Source organism: Megalobrama amblycephala, linkage group LG9 (assembly GCF_018812025.1).
Source record: "Megalobrama amblycephala isolate DHTTF-2021 linkage group LG9, ASM1881202v1, whole genome shotgun sequence".
NCBI classification, from domain to species: domain Eukaryota; kingdom Metazoa; phylum Chordata; class Actinopteri; order Cypriniformes; family Xenocyprididae; genus Megalobrama; species Megalobrama amblycephala.
In genome coordinates, this window is record NC_063052.1 from 3,044,406 (window position 1) to 3,059,571 (window position 15,166).

Consider the following 15,166-nt stretch of genomic DNA (forward strand, 5'->3'; position numbering starts at 1 on the left):
GCTAAAGTTAAATGCTGTCAAAGAAAAGTCGCAGGGAGAAAATAGCAATTAAAGAAAAAATGGGTATAAAAGGTTACAAGTATGGCTGTGTTTATGATAATTTGACTTCTGACTGCAATATAATAGGTTGTTATCGGTTGCTATGCGTCACAAAGTTGTGTGTCCTCGCTTGCCGTTGCCGAGAGGAAACGGAAATAAATCTTCTAAAGCGCACATTTCTACTACTGTGTAAAATAAAGTCGTTTTTTGTACATTTCAGAGCTACAACTGGAAACATTTAAGACATTTGTAGGTGTTGCTAGACTTATGTGACATTTTCCCGTCTTGAATCCTGCAGGCGTGTGTTTTAACAGCACTACGGCTGACCACTGGCGCTCATCCTCACAAGGGAGTGACACAAACACAATGGGAGGACAGAGGAATCATTGATAACACCGCTATACATCTATGCTTTTAAACAAGCCTACTACTGAAGCGGCACTAATGTGGAACTGGTATTTTAAGTGCAGGCCAGTGATGCAGTGAAGAATCGATTGGCTCTTTAATACATGCATCTGAATCTGCAGCAGGGAATTAGAAGAGTATTATCTTAAGATTTCAGATCTGTCCTTACAATGGATTTCCCTTTCGACCTAAATGCGCTTTTCCCCGAGAGAATTTCAGTGCTGGATAACAACTTGAGTGCAGGTCGGAAAGCGCATGGGAGGTAATGTATGTTTTGTGATCTACTGTATAGACTGAGGGGTGTAATCTGTTGGGAGATTTGCAACATTCACTGCTTTTGTCTTGTAACAGCGGTTGCCTTGACACAGTTGTGCATTATACATACACTGCTACCAGTGGGGGGTTTTTATTGGGCTAAATGTTCAATTTATCCAGGTCATCTTTTTCCTATAATGATAAGCTTATGATGCAAATGCGGCCCTGAGTAAACAACAAATCTGACATTAGTCTGTTTTAATCTGAACAATGCTGATTCAGTAAGACGGCCATAGACTTCACTGTAATTACACTACAGAAAATCACACAGTGCCATACATAGATAGATAATACAATTTATTTGTAATACGCCTTTGTGAAGCGCTACAACACATTTAAAAAATAAATAAATAATAATAATACATAATACATGATACATTAAACACAATGATAATATAAAATATTAAAAACTTTACTAAAAAATGTGTTTCGAGCAGTTCCTAATGGAAACCTGTAATGAATTACGAAAAAAAGCTTTTTAATAAAAACGTTAATAAAATATAGGAATTTGTGGTGCTTTTTCAGCATACAAAACCAACACTGTATGTAACAGCATACATTACAATAAATACAACGATTAAAGTTTTTAAATGCATTTCAAAATTAATCAAAAATTATTTGATTTAACCAATAGTGTGTGTATCTAATTTTCGGACATTAAATCAAAATAATAATTTTGTGGCTTTAATTCTTTGTGTGATAACTATAAGGTTATCTACTGTATACTCTACCAATCAAAAGTTTTTGGATCAAAATGTTTTTAAAAGAAGTCTCTTCTGCCCACCAAAGCTTCATTTATTTGATCCAAAATACAGAAAAAACAGTAATATTGTGAAATATTTTTACAAATTAAATTAACTATTTTCTATTTCATTATATTTTAAAATGCAATTTATTTCGGTGATGTCAAAGCTGTATTTTCAGCATTATTACTCCAGTCTTCAGTGTCACATGATCCTTCAGAAATCATTCTAATATGCATATTTGCCACTCAAGAAACATTTCTTATTATTATCAATGTTGATAACAGTTGTGTACAATTTTTTTTCAGAATTATTTGATGAAGAGAGTTCAAAATAACAGCATTTATCTGAAATATAAAGATTTTGCAACATTAAGTATACATAAATGTCTATACTGTCAATTGTGATCAATTTAATGCATCCTTGCTCAATAAAAGTATTCATTTCTTTAATTTCTTTCCAAAAAAAAAAAAAAAAAAAACATTTACTGACCTCAAACTTTTGAATGGTAGTGATAATGTAACAAAAGCTTTCTATTTCAGATAAATACTGTTCTTTTGAACTCTATTCATCAAATAATTCTAAAAAAAATTGTACACAACTTTTTTCAACATTGATAATAATTTTAAATGTTTCTTGAGCAGCAAATCGGCATATTAGAATGATTTCTGAGGGATCATGTGACACTGACTGAAGACTGGATTAATGATGCTGAAAATTCAGCTTTGACAACAGAAATAAACTGCATTTTAAAATCTATTCAAACAGAAAACAGTTATTTAAAATTGTAAAAAATATTTCACAATATTACTGTTTTTACTGTATTTTGGACCAAATAAATAAAGTCTTGGTGGGCAGAAGAGACTTCTTTTAAAAACATTTAAAAAATCTTACCGTACAAAAACTTTTGACCGGTAGTGTATGATTATGTGACTGTAAAATTTCACTTTTAGCTGATTTAATTTTCAATAAAACAGACCAAAATATTGGTTCTAATCTAATCAGATGCTCTCTAGAACGGTGTTTCTTTATGACTTCAAGGCCCTCCTTTGTCTGAGACAATATTCAAAGGCCCTCATATCTAAATTTATACCTTCACTAAAAATAAAACAAAATAAAAATAACAAAAACTTCAAAGAACCATTGCTCTAGTCTAGAATGATTATGTCCCCCCAAGAGCAAATCGGCGAGTAGCACATCATAATTAATGACTGTAATGTAATGACAGCATATTCGTCATCACCATGAAATCAAAATTGACCATTCAACTGACCTATCGCAACTTCCATTTGATGCTGACTTTTATTATATCGGCCATCAGCCAACTTGATATTAGAATCAGCTATTAAGAAACCTGTTAATGTATTTCACAATACATTAAAAAAGTTGTGTATTGTAAAAAGCTATCCGCATCCATTATGACTTGGATAACTGGAATCATAAATGCTGATTCACATTTTATGTCTTCTTTGTGTGAGATTCCTAACATACCTGCTTTTTGTTCCCTAGACCAGATCCTCTTCTTCAGATCACCACAGTTATAGATGAGCTGGGAAAAGCCTCCTCTAAGGTGATAATGACTGTCTTTTGTCTCTTCTTGAGCTTGCCGATGTCATTCACTGTCAGTTTCAGTCTGTCATTATGTCATCTGTGTGTGTGTGTGTGTAACTCCTCAGGCTCAGCAGCTGCCTGCACCTATAACCAGTGCTGCAAAGCTCCAGGCCAACAGACATCATCTCTACCTCCTGAAAGATGGGGAACAGAACGGGTACGCTGGCTATTTCTGTCCCTCCTCCACCCTATGCTTCAGATTTAATCTATTTAGATGTCAATACAACTGACCTCTCTCTTTCCTGTTTTTCCATTTCCATTAAATGTAAACACATCCACTCCTGCTGTTAATAACAATCTTTGACTCCCTCTTCCTGTCTTCCCAGTGGGAGGGGCGTTATAGTTGGATTTCTGAAGGTTGGCTACAAGAAGCTCTTTTTACTCGTAAGTGTTTCCTCATTATTGACTCTGTAATTAAATCTCGCCTAATGAGTGATGCCTCAGTGCACACTTTTTAAAACGGATGCATCAACACACAGTATGTTGTAATTGCCTCTAGAACCAACGGGGGGCGCATTTGGAGACCGAGCCATTGTGCGTGCTGGATTTCTATGTGACAGAGACCTTGCAGAGACATGGCTACGGGCTTGAACTCTTTGACTTCATGCTGAAAGTGAGTGTCTGTCAGCGGTCTGATTTATTAAATTATTTGTTTATTTATTTCCTCATGTCATTCCAAATCGTGTGACTGATACACTTTCTCCACACTTTCTTGTGTGGAACGCAGAAAATGTTTTGAAGTATGTTCACGCTGCTCTTTTCCATACAACAAAAACATACAAGTGCAAGCAATAGAAAGCACAATAAAAGTATCATGAAAGTGCTCCATATAATTCATTCACTATGTCACAAGTTTGAAGATAATTTTCCCCTTCACTGTAGCTGTCAAATCTCATTTGCATATGCGCATATTGACGTCAGTGATGAAAACATAATTATTTTTTTGTTTTTTTTTCATGTTTCAAACTTCCTGAATGCTACATTGCAAGTTTGTAGAAACAAAAGTGCAAATAAGATTTAAGAGCTACGGTGAAGGCTAAGATTTTGGTTAATAACTTCAGTTTAAAACTTAAATAACTTATATTTTGGTGTGTTTCTTAGAGAATTCTTTGAATTACAGAGAATACTCATGGAATGTATCATATTAGTCACATAGACTGCTTTTATGCAGTTTATTTTGTAATTTTTGAATGTTGAGTGGAAAAGAGCAGCATGAACATTCTTCCAAATATCTACTTTTGTGATTGCTGAAAAAAAGAAGAAGAAAGTAATACGGGTTACATTAGAGTGAGTGAAAGATTTTCATCTTGGGGTGAACTGTCCCTTTTTTATTTTGTCCAGTAGAGAAGTCAGTGTTAAAGGGATAGTTCATCCAAAAATGAAAATTCTGTCATTATTTACTCCCCCTCAAGTTGTTCCAAACCTGTACAAATTTCTTTGTTCTGCTGAACACAAAGGATGGTATTTGGAGCAATGTTTGTAACCAAGCAGATCTCGCCCTCCATTAACTGCAATTGTAGGAAATAAAAATACCATGGCAATCAATGGGGGGGGGGGGGGGGTGCGAGAAATGCTTGATTACAAACATTCTTCCAAATATATTCCTTTGTGTACAGCAGAACAAATAAATTTATACCGGTTTCGAACAACTTGAGGGGGAGTAAATGATGACAGAATTTTGATTTTTGGGTGAACTATCCCTTTAAGACCCATTTGTATTTACTTGCAAAGAGCCGTTTGTTTTTGTGACTCAAATTTCACATTCTCTGATTAAACAGCACAAACGGGTGGAGCCTGAGCAGATGGCGTACGATAGACCTTCTCCTAAATTCCTGTCATTTCTAGAGAAGCACTATGATCTCAAAATCAGTGTGCCTCAGGTAAGAGTCACCTGAAAGTGCTGACTGACATGAAATAATTACAGCCATTTAAAGCATGTTTAATGTTATATGGAGTGAGATTTTGGACCAGTGATATTTCGGCAAGAGGGTTTCATACCTTGACACTTTATTGTGCCACACATGTGTAGGAGGACATGGTGTTACTCTTCTCAGAAATCCAGTTTATTGAACCTAATAATACTTTCACTGAAAACAACTTTATCAGATACTACATGTTATGTCTTGGATTTAAATCCTGATATGGTTATTTTGTCCATGTCATATGAGCATGTTCATTTGCACACAATACAGACTTCATACAATAGTCTTTTCTTCAAAAAATCTGGAGGTGTTTATATGACCGTTTGAATGTTATGATGTAATTCTTTGTCTAATATGTCTTAATTTCTTCTCCTGTCACACTTCCTGTCAGGTGAATAACTTTGTGGTATTTGATGGCTTCTTCCAGAGTAGATCAGGTAAGCCCTGAATGCATCACTGTTCTGTGGTTATGTGGGTTTGGAATGTTGCTCTGGATCTGTGCCAGTGTTCAAAAGCTTGTTCTCTCAGGGCAACAACCTCCCCTTCTCTTCATTACAGTACATGCAAGGCAGCATTGTATTGAAATTCCTCCTCTTTTTACTCATTTCTCTTCCTTGTTTTTCCGCAAGTAATTCAGCCCGAACCACTTAACGTACAGAGTCCATTCAAACTTTGTTTTATGGATCATTTTAAATTTAGGTATTTATCTATTACCTTTTTAGGATTAGGTTTTTGTAATATTAACTTTTTTCTGCTTCGCCTGACAGTGGTGATTAAATACCGTCCATAAATATTTCTTTTGACCATGAAAATGTATTTTCAATTATTTTAATAAGTGTTGTTATTGCTAACTAAATATAAAAATAATAAAAATAATTTTCATTCATTGAAATAAATCTGAATATATATATATATATCAGTACAGTCCAAAAGTTTGGAACCACTAAGATTTTTAATGTTTTTAAAAGAAGTTTCGTCTGCTCACCAAGGCTACATTTATTTAATTAAAAATACAGTAAAAAACAGTAATATTGTGAAATATTATTACAATTTAAAATAACTGTGTACTATTTAAATATATTTGACAAAGTAATTTATTCCTGTGATGCAAAGCTGAATTTTCAGCATCGTTACTCCAGTCTTCAGTGTCACATGATCCTTCAGAAATCATTCTAATATGCTGATCTGCTGCTCAATAAACATTTATGATTATTTTCAATGTTGAAAACAGTTGTGTACTTTTTTTTTTCAGGATTCCTTGATGAATAGAAAGTTCAAAAGAACAGCATTTATCTGAAATACAAAGCTTCTGTAGCATTATACACTACCGTTCAAAACGTACCGTTGGGGTCAGTAAGAATTTTTATTTTTATTTTTTTGAAAAGAAATTAAAGAAATGAATACTTTTATTCAGCAAGGATGCATTAAATCAATCAAAAGTGGCAGTAAAGACATTTATAATGTTACAAAAGATTAGATTTCAGATAAACACTGTTCTTTTGAACTTTCTATTCATCAAATAATCCTGAAAAAAATATTGTACACAAATATTTTGTACAATTGTACACATTAAATGTTTCTTGAGCAGCAGATCAGCATATTAGAATGATTTCTGAAGGATCATGTGACACTGAAGACTGGAGTAATGATGCTGAAAATTCAGCTTTGCCATCACAGGAATAAATTACTTTGTGAAATATATTCAAATAGAAAACAGTTATTTTAAATTGTAATAATATTTCACAATATTACTGTTTTTACTGTATTTTTAATTAAATAAATGTAGCCTTGGTGAGCAGACGAAACTTCTTTTAAAAACATTAAAAATCTTAGTGGTTCCAAACTTTGGACTGTACTGTGTGTATATATATATATATATATATATATATATATATATATATATATATATATATATATATATATATATATATATATATATATTAGATACAATTAGAAATGCAACCTTGTAGGGCTGGGCGATATATCGCATGCGATTGTCACGCGCATTTCGTCAGTAAAGCCGGTTCCCTGATTGCCGCTAAATCGCCATCACCTGCTTTCAAATGGAGCGGCATTTAATAAACAGAGCCATAGTTCACTGACAAGCTACGCAATATCGCGTTCATTATCGAAGGCGATTCATCTGCGATAATAAACGCGATATTGCGTAGCTTATCAGTGATCTTGGCATAGTTAAATAACAAGAGTTCAGTACATGGAAAAGACATACAGTGAGTCTCAAACTCCATTGTTTCCTCCTTCTTATATAAATCTCATTTGTTTAAAAGACCTCAGAAGAACAGGCGAATCTCAACATAACACCAACTGTTACGTAACAGTCGGGGTGTACGCCCCCAATATTTGCATATGCCAGCCCATGTTCCCAACATTATGAAAGGCATTACACAAGGGCAAGCAGTAACGTCTGGAGCAGCACAGCCAAATCATCAGACTAGGTAACGTTAAGCAAGCAAGAACAATAGCGAAAAATGGCAGATGGAGCGATAATAACTGACATGATCCATGATATCATGATACTTTTAGTGATATGTGTAAACTGTTTTTCTAAATGTTTTGTTAGCATGTTGCTAATGTACTGTTAAATGTGGTTAAAGTTACCATCGTTTCTTACTGTATTCACGGAGACAAGAGCCGTCGCTATTTTCATTTTTAAACACTTGCGGTCTGTATAATTCATAAACACAACTTCATTCTTTATAAATCTCTCCAACAGTGTAGCATTAGCCATTAGCCACGGAGCACAGCCTCAAATTCATTCAGAATCAAATGTAAACAATATAACAGTATACAATACTCACATAATCCGACGCATGCATGACAAACACTTTGTAAAGATCCATTTGAGGGTTATATTAGCTGTGTAAACTTTGTTTAGGCACTGTTTAAGGCAAGCGCGAGCTCTGTGGGCGGGGAGCGTCAGTATTTAAAGGGGCCACACAGCATAAATCGGCTCATATTTAATGATGCCCCAAAATAGGCAGTTAAAAAAATTAATTAAAAAAAATCTATGGGGTATTTTGAGCTGAAACTTCACAGACACATTCAGGGGACACCTTAGACTTATATTACATCTTGTAAAAAAAACCTTCGATGGCACCTTTAAACTAAAATGAAAATGAAAACTAGAAATATTACAAATAAGGGCTAATTCAAAGTATTAAAGGGTTAGTTCACCCAAAAATGAAATTTGTCATTAGTTACTCACCCTCATGTCGTTTCACACCTATAAGACCTTCGTTCATCTTCAGAACACAAATTAAGATATTTTTGATAAAATCCGAGAGTTTCTGAACCACACATAGGTAGCAACGTTATTACACATTTTGAGGTCCAGAAAGGTATTAAAGACATTGTTAAAATAGTCCATATGACTACAGTGGTTCAACCTTAATGTTATGAAGCGACAAGAATACTTTTTGTGCGCAAAAACAAAACAAAAATTATGACTTTATTCAACAATTTGAACTGTTGTCATACACAGTTGACGTAGTGAACACAGTGCAGCGCTTCCATGTTTACGTCCGAACGCCGGCTCAGTATTGGCTAACGCTGTACACGTGAGCAGCATGACGCGTGCGTGTGATGCTGACGCAAGAGCTAGCTAATAATTTAAATAAAGTTGGCGTTCTGACCAATGTTCCCTCTAATTTTTTTTCTCGCTGAGCAAAACTTTTCTCTGTTGAGCGCACATTTTGGCCACCTGAGCAAAAACATACTTTATATCAGACCTGTACAATGAACGTAAACACACACACACAAAAATGGTTTTATCATGCAACTGTAACATTTAACTTTAATGTGCCGTTTCTATTTTATTTGATGTAACTTAGTGATTTATTAAATAATATGTTTGAAAACAAGCAGTTCAGTCACTAAATTAAGCACATTTTAGGGTACCTGAGATTTTTTCACATTGCTGTATTAACTGTACCAGTCTTTACCAAGAAATTCTATTAAAAAATAATTTCTGTCCTCCTGCAGGACAGTTCAATTCTTTATAATAATATAATATGAGCAGTTACAGTGATGGTTTGGGACAACCATAATGTGTTTTTGTAAAGTCAATTATTAGCAACAGACAGTGTTAAACCATCAAAATTACATGTTTATTGCTTATGAATTTCCCAGATTTTATATAACAGGGGGTTAAGATTTTTCGTGGCAAGGAGCCCTAAACAATCCCCTTGTGAGATCAATTTTTTATCAGGTTTACATTATAATAATAAAATATAATATAATATTTAAGTATTTAAACTGATATACAGTATTATATCAGTTTAAATGCTTCCATTTGTTTTAATATATAATATAGTGAAAACAAACTGAAGCATTTAAACTGATAGCTAAATATTTTTAAGAAAAGTGAATGTTAACTCGTTTATAGTTATCTAAACATCCCTGAAACCCACACCACCACCACACACAAAAATCTATTTAAACTGAGGTACTTGTGTATTTTGAGTTTGCAAGCTACACCTGTGGTGGGAGTGTAATTCCACCACTTTTCATTAAACATGGCGTTTTATTTCACATTTCTTTTCGTTTCGCGTTGCCTCTCGTATTGATGTATTCAGTCCGCAAACATGACAGTATTCTTACCGCGACTGATTTGGCTCAGGGCCAGCCAGCTCACACACGCTCAATCGTTCTCTTTCTATGAAACCTGTAAACCGCATTCACCGGTTCTAACTCTATAGCGACAATAACTCTATAGCGGTTGTCCAGAGCACTGCAATTATTTCTCATTTAAACTACTACTATCATTTTCATGTCTGTTCTCTGCGCGGCAATTATTTCTTCTGCGCGGCCGCGCACGCGCGCAGCTTAGAGGGAACATTGGTTCTGACGTAGAACATGGAAGCGCGGCACTGAATTCACTGCGTCAACTGCGTAGGAGACTGACTTAAAAGAGTAGAAATTGCAGAATAAAGTCTTTATATTTGTTTTGTTTTTGCGCACAAAAAGTATTCTCGTCACTTCATAACATTAAGGTTGAACCACTGTAGTCACGTCAACTGTTTTAACAATGTCTTTAATACCTTTCTGGACCTCAAAATGTGCAAAAATATCTTAATTTGTTTTCCGAAGATGAACGAAGGTCTTACGGGTTTGGGACGACATGAGGTTGAGTACTTAATGACAGAAATGACATTTTTGGGTGAACTAACGCTGAAACAGTTATTTTAATTAAAAAGACATTGTGATCTTATTCATTTATTTATTTATTTTCCCTTCATTTTGATGGCTTTGGTTCTAGTTTAACTTATGGTTGTATTTTTTTAAGGTAAAAATTACAACTGTTTATTTTCTTTTTCAGACAGTTGATAAGTCACTGAGTTCACTTACACTATTCAGGGTTAGACGATCCTTCTTACAAATAGACTTACATGTCATGTTCCTTATATAATTATCGGCCTGGTGGATGATTATAGATTGAAATTTTATGCAGAAAAATCCCAAAACCTAAAACTTAAGCATTCTTTTGCTGCCTTGCAAGCACTACAGTTTCCTTTTCAAAATGTAAAAATGTAAACCTTTGAGAATGCAATTTAATTTTCCAAAATTACATTTTAGCAGATTCCACAATTAATTTAAGAAAAGTCTTTGTTGTGCTGGTCCATAATGCTCACAGCTCTCTTTTGGTTCTTATATTGTTTCATATTTTTAGTGCTTCTATATTTAAGTCAAGTCTATTTCCATGATTTAAACCACAGTCTGTTATTTTGTTTTCTGTAAAATGGCATCTACGTGCCTTGGTAACCATTTTCAATGTATTTATTCATGTGTATAAATGACTCATCAAGCCCAGATCGCGCTGTTTATAGTTGCTAGTCACCCTAGATCGGGTTTAACCTGTGCAAACAATTGAAAACAGTCATTGTTCAAGCACTTTTGTCTCATGCAACTCTCCCAGGAACACCTTCCTCCCCTCTGACGGATCAGGGGATGTACGGATTTTTGTAAGGACATTGAATATCTTCTGTTCCCCTCCCCTACAGTCACCCGGCTTCCACCTTACTTATCACTCCCTTATCGTATCCCCATAGTCTAAGAGACAGTCCACTCACTATACTCTTCCTTTGCACTCAACCGGACCCCCATAACGTTTGCCCACGTTAATCAGTCCCAACAACTCACTTACGAACTTCCTCCCTGTTGCTGTTCCCCTTTTAAAATCCAATTATAGATAAGTGCTATATGTTTTCCCTAAAGTGCATAATAATGGATATATGCATTATGGCCATGGATATTGACTTGTATGAATATCTGTGAAAAGTGCAGTGTGTGCTTTTTAACTGCTTGCAGTACTCCAGACTTATTTTCAATCATACCAGTTGTTTCTGTTGGCTCTTTCTGACCACCATGCTCTTTTTACAGCGGTCCAATTGAGAAAAGTTCCCCCAAAAAAGCCAGAGGGAGAGATCAAACCATATTCACTAATGGAAAGAGAAGGTGGGTTACTCATAGGCTCCATGTTGTATATTTAACCAGTTGGCACAATACAGATTTTAAGTAGCTGACATTTACACCAACTAGCTGAATACTGACATCATCCAGATGCTGCAATAAATAGTTTCAGCTGGAAACAGGCCTCCTATTATTCATTAAATGTCTTGATTTGTTCCATAAGTTACTTTAGAGCCCTTAGAAAAGAGTTATTTTCAGCAAGGGAAAGGACTCTCACAATTACTTTAGAAAATTTTGGTAATTAGGAAACTTTGAGAATCTTAATCCATGTACAAATCCACTCACCTGTAAATCAAATATACAAATGATTAAAGTTGGGAACCAAACATCTGTTCTTATTCAGAGCCGGTGCCATTCTTTACAATACTAGAATGGAATGGTGTTTGCGTTATCAGTTTACATTGAAGCGGACAAAGTCGTTCTGTGCTACTTCTTTCAGTAGCATCACTACTGAATACGATAAGTTGTAGTCCAATACTAAACAAATGACTCTTATGGGCATGTTCTTTTTAGTGATTCAGAAACATACAGCACAATCTATGTAGTCCCATTCCTGAATGACTCTTATGAGGTAGTTATGAATCAAAATAATGCAGCACAATTAGTGTAGCCTGATTTGATTCCCAAACTAATGACTCTTATTAGACAGTTATGTTTAGTCAGTTATGATGCTTATGAAACAGTTATCTTTAATGATTAGAGCACAATCAGTGTAGTCCGATCCTTTTAATTATTCAGAAACATACAACACAACCAGTGTAGTCTGATTGTCGAACGAATGATTCTAATGAATCCTTTTTAGTGAATTAAAAACATAACGTATGACTTAATGAGCCAGTTCTTTTTAATGAATCAAAAACATACAACTTAAAGGATTAGTTCACTTCAGAATTAAACTTTGCTGATAATTTACTCACCCCCATGTCATCCAAGATGTTCATGTCTTTCTTTCTTCAGTCAAAATAAAAAATTAAGGTTTTTGAGGAAAGTATTCCTGGATTTTTCTCCATATAGTGGACTTCAACGGCTACCAACGGGTTGAAGGCCAAAAATGCAGCTTCAAAGGGCTCTACATGATCCCAGCCAATTAATAAGGGTCTTATCTAGCAAACAATCGGCCATTTTCTAAAAAAAAAAAAAATTATATATATATAAAAAAAATCAGTCCCTCCAGAAAAACGCGGACTTTTTTTTTTGTGATTGTTGTGGGCAAAAATCCTTTATTTTGCGGCACGTTTTCTTAAAAAATGAGATGGAATATGCGGGATATTTTTGCAATTTTATTCGATGAAATTGCGGGAACTTCCAAAAACTGCGGTTTGATGAAAAAGAGAAAAAAAGGTGATTCCCCCAACACCCTGTTCTCACTAGGCTACTACCTTAATGTAAAGAGTCATTTCTTATTACTTCCTATGATAAGCAAGCATATTAAATCACAGAATATTTAAGTTCTCATTCTGTTTTATTTCAGACCTTAAAGGTGCTAAAGAGGATGTTTTGTTTTATACATTTTTGCAATATTACTTGAAACTGTCTTTACTAACTGATAAAAGACTATTTATTAGGTGCACTGAAAGGAATAATATTAATATACATCATCTGTGCATGAGGTAGGGCCTTAAAAACATCGGCCCTCTGGCTTGTCAATCACTGCCGTGACGTTCCTTGTGAGAGACGAGCGCGGCTGCGCTCTCCAGTAACTTTCCACACTCCACAGGCGCTGCATGCAATGTTTTTGTCAGGAGACAGGAGTAACAACTGCAGATTATGAGTTACCTGTGGTGAGTCCGACATAATGAATCCAAAAAACACGACACAGCGAATGCCGGTGGTAAACACTCGTGTTCCAATACTCGTGCACGAGTTTTGGGAGGCGTTCCTTTGAAATGAGCTGTGAAGGAGGGGGGCTGTTCTTATGCATGTGCTCATTTCAAAAACTCAGTAACAGTCTTTGGATTCTCAGTCGACGAAAAAATCCTCTCTATCACCTTTAACCACAAATGCTCATCTTGCACTAGATCAGCGATGCGCCACGCATTACGTAATCACGTTGGAATGGTCACGCATGACATAGGTGGAAATACCGAGCAAGTGTTTACAAGGGCGAACGCACAAAGACTAAGTCAAACTGCCTTTACAAAAAAAGGTAAAACAATGATGTCGGATGATTTTTAAGTTGTAGGAGAAGATGAGATGGAGTTTTTCGCCCTTGAGATGGAGTTTTTCGCCCTTGAGATGGAGTACTTCCGCCTACGTCACACATGACCTTTCCAACGTAATGTGTGGTACATCGCGGAGCTGGTGTAAGTTGAGCATTTGTTATATAAAATATATATATATATATATATATATATATAAATAATTTTTTTTTAGAAAATGACCAATCGTTTCGCTAGACAAGACCCTTATTCCTCAGCTGGGATTGTGTAGAGCTCTTTGAAGCTGCACTGAAACTGCTATTTGGACCTTCAACCCGTTGGTAACTGTTGAAGTCCACTATATGGAGAAAAATCCTGGAGTGTTTTCATCAAAAACCTTAATTTCTTTTCGACTGAAGAAAGAAAGACATAAACATCTTGGATGACATGGGGGTGAGTAAATTATCAGGAAATTTTAATTCTGAAGTGAACTAATCCTTTAATCATTGTAGTCTTAATTCCTGAATGAATGATTCTTACAAGACAGATATTTTTAGTGAATCAAAAACATACAGTACAATCAGTGTAGTCTGGTTCCCGAACAAATTATTCTGAGACAGTTCTGAATCAATGAATCAAAAACATACAATGCAACCAGTGTAGTGCAGTGAATGAATGGTTTCTATGAGCCAGTTCCTTGTGGTGAATTAAAAACACAGCAGCGTGTTTTCCGAATACCCGAAAAATGACTCTAATGAGCCAGTTATTTATAGTGAATCAAAAGCATACAGCACAGTCAGTGTAGTCCAATTCCTGACTGAAGGATTCTAATAAGTTGGAATTGTTTAAATATATTTCTAATTGCCAGTGGAATTGCATTTTGTTTTTATTCCTTAAAGGTGCCCTAGAATTAAATATTGAATTTACCTCGGCATAGTTGAATAACAAGAGTTCAGTACATGGAAAAGACATACACTGAGTTTCAAACTCCATTGTTTCCTCCTTCTTATATAAATCTCATTTGTTTAAAAGACCTCCGAAGAACAGGCGAATCTCAACATAACACCGACTGTTACGTAACAGTCGGGGTGTACGCCCCCAATATTTGCATATGCCAGCTCATGTTCAAGCCATTACACAAGGGCAGCCAGTATTAATGTCTGGATGTGCACAGCTGAATCAACAGACTAGGTAAGCAAGCAAGGACAATAGCGAAAAATGGCAGATGGAGCAATAACAACTGACATGATCCATGATAACATAATATTTTTAGTGATATTTGTAAATTGTCTTTCTAAATGTTTCGTTAGCATGTTATGTTGCTAATGTACTGTTAAATGTGGTTAAAGTTACCATTGTTTCTTACTGTATTCACGGAGACAAGAGCTGTCGCTATTTTCATTTTTAAACACTTGCATTCTGTATAATTCATAAACACAACTTCATTCTTTATAAATCTCTCTAACAGTGTGTAATGTTAGCTTTAGCCACAGAGCACCATCAA

General features: G+C 35.1%; 1 protein-coding gene across 1 annotated transcript in view; it reads left to right on the forward strand.

Annotated features, from left to right (window-relative positions):
* The window catches only part of atat1 (alpha tubulin acetyltransferase 1), a 23,915-nt gene continuing 8,749 nt past the window's right edge, over window positions 1-15,166 (forward strand). The window contains 9 exon segments of the mRNA XM_048201215.1: window positions 1-706; window positions 3,012-3,072; window positions 3,179-3,270; window positions 3,440-3,497; window positions 3,613-3,726; window positions 4,892-4,993; window positions 5,427-5,472; window positions 10,971-11,016; window positions 11,435-11,509. Of these exon segments, the coding sequence (XP_048057172.1) occupies window positions 615-706; window positions 3,012-3,072; window positions 3,179-3,270; window positions 3,440-3,497; window positions 3,613-3,726; window positions 4,892-4,993; window positions 5,427-5,472; window positions 10,971-11,016; window positions 11,435-11,509 (686 nt within the window). The 5' untranslated portion in view covers window positions 1-614.